Genomic DNA, 8350 nt, shown 5'->3' with positions numbered 1-8350 from the left:
TAACACTGGGGTACAGTACCGGTGGGGACAGGTCTGTCGCTATATAACACTGGGGTACAGTACCGGTAGGGACAGGTCTGTCGCTGTATAACACTGGGGTACAGTACCGGTGGGGACGGGTCTGTCGCTGTATAACACTGGGGTACAGTACTGGGTGGGAACAGGTCTGTCGCTGTATAACACTGGGGTACGGTATTGGTGGGGACGGGTCTGTTGCTGTATAACACTGGGGTACAGTACCGGTGGGGACAGGTCTGTCGCTATATAACACTGGGGTACAGTACCGGTGGGGACAGGTCTGTCGCTGTATAACACTGGGGTACAGTACCGATGGGGACGGGTCTGTCGCTGTATAACACTGGGGTACAGTACTGGTGGGGACAGGTCTGTCGCTGTATAACACTGGGGGACTGACCTGTTGGGACAGGTCTTACGCTATATAACACCAGGGTACAATATTGTAACCCACTATCATACAGTGACAGACCTTTCCTTACCAGTACTGCACCCCAATGTCACAGGATTAGATTTATGAACCTCCTTATTTGCCTGTCTTGCCCACTGAGAAAATAATTACAGATTTCTGCTGATGTGGGGACACTGTTTGGGCAGAGTTCCTTGTGATTGCAGCAGGGATCTGCAAGTTTGCGTCCAGTTTCTTAGCCTGGTTGATTGTGACGAAGGCACAAGGCTTTTTATTTGTCAGGAATGTGGAATCAATTTTCTAAAAAACAAAATACACTGCTCAATTTTTCTACAAAGCAAAACCTGCTCGACTGAAACAACCAGAGTTAACCTCCTCAGTGTTTCGCTTTTCCTTATCAAGATCAAAATATTATCCATCCGCAGGAAATTTAGAATGGAAAAAAAAGTGTCGAATTGACAGTCATATCACTGGCAAACACTTCCTGTTAAACTTTATTTCACTTCATTTCAAATAGTTAGGCCCCTTTTATAATGGAAACTAGCCATGTAAACCTGTCACGCTGCCAGAGGCACAGACGTGCCGCCACAGGCAGAAAGATGTCATGACACATTTCCATGGGAAACGGAGTCTTTCACAACTTAAAATGGCGACTGGGGCAAAAGTTATCCTCTTGACCCCGTGGTCTTTCAAACCCCACTTTCAAAAAGAGGGGAGACAGACTGATTATCGCTCACTGATCCTTCTTTTAAAAAAAAAGCACGTTAAAATTTCTCAGTCGTGATCAACTTTAGTCCCAAGCTAAATAAATGCTACACTTCAGTATAAAAGATAAAAAATAGAATCGTAACAAAATATATATCTTTTTTGAACAAAAAAAAAATATTCTTGGCCACAGGCTTGTGGGGAGAGTTAATTGTCGTCATGAGGCATGAGGTCAAAATTTATCCCTCGGCAAACAGCACTTGTTTTTTCAGAAGGGCAAAGAAACAAAATAATTAGTCGTTATTGCTGCTTGTGGGATCTTGGTGGTTGCTTCCAGGATGCTGCATTTCCTCTATTGCAACAGCAGAAGTGGTCCGCAATAGCGCGAGGGATATCCTGAGGTTATGACTGAAGATGCTACAGAAAACAAGAGGTCTTTTTTTGCTGTGCCATTCAATCAGCGTGGGGTTGGAGGGGGTTTTATCAGGGTAGGGGCTGGGCAAGCGCGAGAGATTGGGATGTAGGACAAAGAATGGATACTGCAAAGGAGGAGGCCAGTCTGCCCATCAGGCCTGTGCTGCCCCCCTGAAGGAACTGTCCACTGACAGCCATTACCCCAGCTTCTCCCCATAACTGTTCAGGTGATGGTCTGATGCTAGGCCTGCCTCCGCCAGCCCCTCAGGTAGTGCATTCTGGATCCTATCCACTCACTGCGTGAAAAGTTTCCCTCCATGTTACAGAATCCCTACAGTGTGGAAGCAGGCCATTCAGCCCATCCCAACCCTCCAAAGAGCAGCCCACCCATACCCAGCAACCCCCCTACCCTATCCCTGTTACTCTGCATTTCCCATGGCTAACCCACCTAGCCTGCATATTCCTGGACACTATGGGGCAATTTAGCACGACCAGTCCACCCCAACCTGCACATCTTTGGACCCAAGCAGACACAGAGAGAACATGCGAATCTACATAGACAGTCACCCGAGGGTGAAATCGAACCTGGATCCCTGAAGCCGTGAGGCAGCAGGGCTAACCATCAGCATGGCACCTTTTGCCAATGTCAAATCTGTGTCTTCAGATTTTCAACCTTCCAGCAAAGAGAACAGTTTTTCCCATTCTAGTCTGACCCAAGCTTTCAGATTGCAAACTTCTCAGTCAGATCTGCTCTGAGCCTTCTCTTCCCCCAGAAGAAAAGACCCAGTTTTTCCCTATTATCCATGTCACCAAAAGTTCCTCGATCCCTGGAAACATTCTCATGAACCTTTCCTGCTCCTCCACCCCCCCACTCCCCCACATTTTAAAGCCTCCACCTCCTTCTTAAAGAGGAGTGCACAGAAGTGGATACCATGCTTCAGATGAATACCCAACTAGTGTTTTAATAGCAATATTCCTGAAAACAATGTTGCATCTTGTTGAGATTTCTCAACAAGATTCTTGTACACATCAGGGCATTTCCACAAGAATTAACATTTTGTACTGCATAATAAGAGACAGTTGATTGGTTGACAAGCAGACTCTGATTTGTAGAGGCGCTGCCATGCAGCATGGACCTGTTTGATGATGACTAACAGTCAACTGCCATGCTTGTTTAAATTTAAACCAGGCAGATTGACTCTAATTGGTCAAGACATTGGTCAATGCCTGCTACCTATTTTGTTGAGTTGAAACAGGCACGGTATGTGTGAATGTATTCATTCTGTCTGCAAAACCCTTGAGCAATCAAAGCCCACTTGCCAAATAATCAGCACCCTCTTCTTGTAAAGTGTAAAATGTTGTTCCTTTGACTCGGTGGTATTTTTGTGAATGTCCTGATGAATGCAAGAACGAAAGCTTCAACAATCTGTGGCTTTCTCAGCTACACCCAAGCTCGCTACAACTACTTCTCTCAAAAGGAGTTACATTTACGTTCAGACCAAGACTAGCTAGTTTTTGTCTCAAATCAGGAACCCACTTTGGCAGCCGCTGTTTGTAACTGACCTTTCACAGTAGCTGAACTAATAGAGATTTTCCCAGGGGAACATTCAAAGTGGGTTTTTGGTGGGACTGGCTGAGGATTGGATTAACAGGGTGGAGCAGTTACCAGGCCGAACACACGCTTAGCTAGCACATGATGGGCCGAATGGTTTCCGAGTGGTGGGGGGGGAAACAGCGTAGCAGCGAGCCGGACATCCCAGAGGTGTCTACTTTTGAGCCATGCAGTTTTATTTTGAAAGTGATTTGCCGTCCTTAAACAAACAGATTGGGAATGGGCAGGTTGCTTGAAGGAAGGGAAGGTACTGGGCAGTCCTCCAGGAACACAGCACCTTTATTGGGGTAAAGAATCGTTGGGACTGCTTTGCCTGTTGAAACACTCCATGAACCCAGGGAGGGAGGGACCGAGTGGAGATAAATGTGCTTCAAAGATCCAATGTTCCTTGGTTGAAGCAAATAAAAAGGCCCAGGCAAACCCAGGCAGTGTGTAACAGCTTTCGTTGTCAATAACTTCTGATGAATCAACTTTGCAATTTTTTTTGGGTGGGTTGAGGGGCGGGGGCGGGAGCTTGGTGAGAAGGAGGGGTTTCCTGAAGCAGGCTCTATACATTTTAAAGCAGCTGCTTTGCCAAGTGGTAAGATGTAGGAAAGGGACAAAGGGTGGGGAGGGAGGGAGAGACGGGGAAAGCCTTAGGTTTTTACGTGGCTCCCCTCGATCTTACCCAATCCACCCCCAAAACGCTGCTGGTAATGCTCCCAGCTCCTTACGCACCCTCCCTGTGCCACAGACATTGCTGCTTCATTTCTTCGCTGTCCAGCCTCAGCGCATGGTTGGAATTCCAGTCTCGCTCGAACACTGCCTTCAGCTGGCTCTGCAGTGTGCCTGTGTTGTTGTGCGCCACTTCTGTCTGGTTTATGATGAGCCCCACCCCAGCCGTTCTCACAAAGTAGTCCTCCGACCAGTTAGATGTCCCTGTAAGCACAGAACAAATACTTTCTTCATAGTCAACGTACATAACCCTAATATGGATCAGCTATATGGATGATAGTATAAAGTAGGGGTGGAGGTTAGATAGACCTTAGGTTTAGGGTAAAAGTTCGGCACAACATCGTGGGCCGAAGGGCCTGTACTGTGCTGTACAGTTCTATGTTCTATGTTCTAATACAGGGGCTACAAGAACAGGGAATCCCATTGCAAATAACTCACCTCCTGACTCCCCAAAGCTTGTCAATGGCACAAGTCAGGAGCGTGAGGGAATATTCTCCACTTGCCCCCTGGATGGGGGCAGCCCCGACAACACTCAAGAAACTCAATGCCATCCGGGACAAAGCAGCACCTCCCCCCCACCCCCCCTGCTTGATTGGCACCACATCCACTCCCTCCACCTCTGATGCTCGGGAGCAGCCGTGTGTACCATCTATACTACAGAAATTCACCAAGCTTACACAGTCAGCACCTTCCAAACCCACGAGCTCTGGCCTCAAGTACGAAGGTGACAGACATGTGGGGACACCACCCCTTGCAGGTTCCTCTCCGAGCCACACACCATCCTGAACTGGAAACGTATTGGACATTCCCTCAGTGTTGCTGCGTCAAAATCCCAGAACTCCCTCCCTAACGGCGTTGTGTGGGTGTCCCTACACCATGTGGACTGCTGTTGTTCAAGAAGCCACCTTCTCCGGGGCAATTAGGGACGGACAAATAAGTAGTGACCTTGCCAATGACATTCTCAACTCACAAAGGCATAAAGAAAGCGAGCCCTGGCCCTACTCAATTGACATTTACTCATTTGTTAAACATATTGGCAATGTTACCACCGCAGCCACCTCTCTCCTGTCAATACTTTGCCACATCTCGAAACACAATGGGGAATTTATTATGTGAACGTGCCATATTCTGATTACACCCACCCACCAGTAGGGATGGTAGAGTTGGACATGGACCAGTGGGGACAATTTCTTGGAACACCTTGCTTTGGTCCTAATTTACCCAACAGAGCACACTGCCTCACCATCGCCCCCCAGCCCCTCCTACACCAACTCACCAATGTAGGCGATGCGATCGGTGACCATATATTTGTTGTGGTTGACTCTGCCGTAAGGTATTTTCTTCTGTTGCTCTGTGGCTGGAACCTTGAAGATCCGCTGAACGAGGGTAAAAACGAGAGGGGTGGGGAGTTAGTAGCGGGGTGGCTGAAAGAGCAACAGAGGCTCGATACAACATCTGAACCCTTACCAGAGAATCACACGGAGTTCTACAGCAGATGACTGCTTGGGTTACCCCACCTTAGCTCAGTCGGTTGAGTGGCCGTCTTGCAACGTGGAGGGACTCCAGAGGCATGGGTTTGACTCCCGCAGCGGGTTGAGGTCACCATGAAATTCCTGCTTTCTCCACCTTGCCTGAGGCACGATGATGCTCTAATGAGGGAGTGGGACAAGGTGGGGCAGGTTAGCCCTTCCTCCGATGGAAGTGGCACCTTGCCCGCTTTTCATCGGCCAGCCCCGTGGGCAAGGTGGCCCCTTCGAAACGGGCAGGGGTATTGAGAGTTGCGAGGTTAGTGAGGGAGCACAGCGCAGTAAGATGTCTGGTGACTCACCACTTCGATATCGCAGTGCAGCGGGCGCTCAGCGAGGACGTTCAGGGACTTCAGGTAGACGAACATGGGCCGGTATGAGTGCTCCCAACAGCTGATCAGGAGGCGGACTGACACGTGCCGTTCACAAGCTGCCTTGCGCAGACGGTCATCAATGGCTGACCAGAATCTGGGAGAAATGGAGGGATGGGTGAGGACAGCCATCAGCAAATTTAAATAAACATTCTAACAAACCTTACCGATTGGCGCAATTGTCCTTGAACCCCACCCCGCCCCACCTTGTGGCCCTACACCACCTCGGGACGTCCTGCACACGCAGCGAAACGCCCTCTGGAGGGCAGCCGAGGCACACAGCAAGATCCTACCAAAGTGGTGTCAGCTGACATAACCCGATCTGTAGCGACGCGTGTCGGTTAAAGCCAGGAGCGTCAAAAAAGGCTTCCCCCCCACCAACCCTCCTCCTTCCCCTAACCTCAACCACCTCTTCCTTTAACCAGCTGCAGGGACATCGAGGGGGTTAGGAAGGCTACCCTCAGCTTGGCGCCTCGCTAGGAAGGCGGCACTCTGACCACCTGACTCCCCCCCCACGACCAACGGCTATTTCCGCGTCTCGAGCCGGTGGAAATAGGCTCGGGCTATTCCGCCACGGTGGGCATCACGCCGGAGCCCCTGAGCTCACCCCCAAGCGGTCACGGGTGGGGACTGGGTTCACATGGGCAGGTATATCTCCCAACACCCCCTCCCACAATCCACCCCACCCCCCAGCCAAACCCCTCACCTCTTGGATCAGCAGCCCACCTACCTTGGAGGCTCGCAGTACTGGCACGTTGGGACCAATTCCATGACCGAGATGGAGACGAAAGCTTTCGCGTCATCGATCACGCTCAGAATGGCGTTGAGGTCGGAAGTGCGGCGAGAGGCACAAAGGGAGGGTGGGGAGCTCTGCAGGAGACAGAGTCTGGCGCAGTCACTTTCACAGCCAGCCTGAGTTTTACATTCGCTCCCATACTTTGGACCCAGAAGAGAAATCTAATATCGCTTACACCTCCACACAAGGCCACACACGCAAGAGATCTGGTGGGATTAGTTACCTAGAGTACTGTGCACTGTTCTAGACCCCCTGCCTGAGATCGGGAGATAGAGGGTGGCGGTGGAGGGTTGCTATTCAGACTGGAGGTCTGTGACCAGCGGTGTGCCACAACGGTCGGTGCTGGGTCCATTGCTTTTTGTCATTTATATAAATGATTTGGATGTGAATATAGTAGGTACGGTCAGTAAGTTTGCAGATGACACTAAAATTGGAGGTGTAGTGGACAGCGAAGAAGGTTACCTCAGAGTACAATGGGATCTTGATCAGATGGACCAATGGGCCGAGGAGTGGCAGGTGGAGTTAAATTTAGATAAAGGAGAGGTGCTGCATTTTGGAAAGGCAAATCAGGGCAGGACTTATACACTTAATGGTAAGGTCCCGGGGAGTGTTGCTGAACACCTTGGAGTGCAGGTTCATAGCTCCTTGAAAGTGGAGTCGCGGGTAGACAGGGTGGTGAAGAAGGTGTTTGATACGCTCCCCTTTATTGGTCAGTGTGTTGAGTATAGGAGTTGGGAGGGTCATGTTGCAGCTGTACAGGACATTGGTTAGACCACTTTTGGAATGCTGCGTTCAATTCTGGTCTCACTGCTATAGGAAAGATGTGAAACTTGAAAGCGTTTAGAAAAGATTTACAAGGATGTTGCCAGGGTTGGAGGGTTTGAGCTATAGGGAGAGGCTGTATAGGCTGGGGCTATTTTCCCTGGAGCGTTGGAGGCTGAGGGGTGTCCTTATAGAGGGTTATAAAATCATGAGGGGCATGGATAGGCTAAATAGGCAAGGTCTTTGACAGTAGGGGAGTCCAAAAATAGAGGCGCATATTGTTCCGAATCAGAACTTCCTCCAGCAAAGTATTCCAAGTTCCAATCTCTCTCCCAAACTTTCGCCTCCCTCAGAATATTTTTAATTGCTCAGCAGCCGATCACCTGAAACCTTCACAATATCAAAGGGAACGGAGAGGAGTCAATGGAGAGAAGTAACTTCCGTTGGTTGGGAAGTTGAGGACAAGAGGGACAGAATCTGAAACTGACAGATTTAAGAACAGCTCCTTCCCTGCTGTTACCAGACTTGTGAACAGACCTCTCGTATATTAGAGCTGATCTTTCTCTGCACCTCCTCTGTTACTGTAACACTATCTTGTGCATCCTGTTCTATTTCCCTGACGTACTTATGCCAGGAATGGTTCGTCTGGATAGCACGCAGAACATAAGAACATAAGAACTAGGAGCAGGAGTAGGCCGTCTGGCCCTTCGAGCCTGCTCCGCCATTCAATAAGATCATGGCTGATCCTTTCGTGGACTCAGATCCACTTACCCGCGTTCTCACCGTATCCCTTAATTCCTTTATTGTTCAAAAAAAATCTACTTTTTTAAAAAATGTTTACTGAAGTAGCGTCAACTACTCCACTGGGCAAGGAATTCCATAGATTAACAACCCTCTGGGTGAAGAAATTCCTTCTCAGTTCAGTCCTAAATCTGCTCCCTCTAATCTTGAGGCTATGCCCTCTTGTCCTAGCTTCACCTGCCAGTGGAAACATCCTCTCTACTTCTATCTTATCTATTCCCTTCA

At 49.2% G+C, this 8350-nt stretch overlaps 1 protein-coding gene across 1 annotated transcript in view; it reads right to left on the bottom strand.

Annotated features, from left to right (window-relative positions):
• Positions 1–309: 309 nt before the first annotated feature.
• Positions 310–8350, bottom strand: part of LOC109925651 (5'-3' exonuclease PLD3-like) — a 27411-nt gene continuing 19370 nt past the window's right edge. Inside the window, exons 5-8 of the mRNA XM_048619639.1 lie at positions 6497–6723; positions 5698–5863; positions 5146–5245; positions 310–4073 (exon numbers count right to left, since the gene is read on the bottom strand). Coding sequence (XP_048475596.1) covers positions 3865–4073; positions 5146–5245; positions 5698–5863; positions 6497–6723 — 702 coding nt within the window. The 3' untranslated portion in view covers positions 310–3864. The remainder of the gene's footprint in view (positions 4074–5145; positions 5246–5697; positions 5864–6496; positions 6724–8350) is intronic.

This window comes from Rhincodon typus, chromosome 43, assembly GCF_021869965.1.
Source record: "Rhincodon typus isolate 14 chromosome 43, sRhiTyp1.1, whole genome shotgun sequence".
Classification (NCBI taxonomy): domain Eukaryota; kingdom Metazoa; phylum Chordata; class Chondrichthyes; order Orectolobiformes; family Rhincodontidae; genus Rhincodon; species Rhincodon typus.
This window is presented reverse-complemented; position numbering and strand designations above follow the sequence as displayed.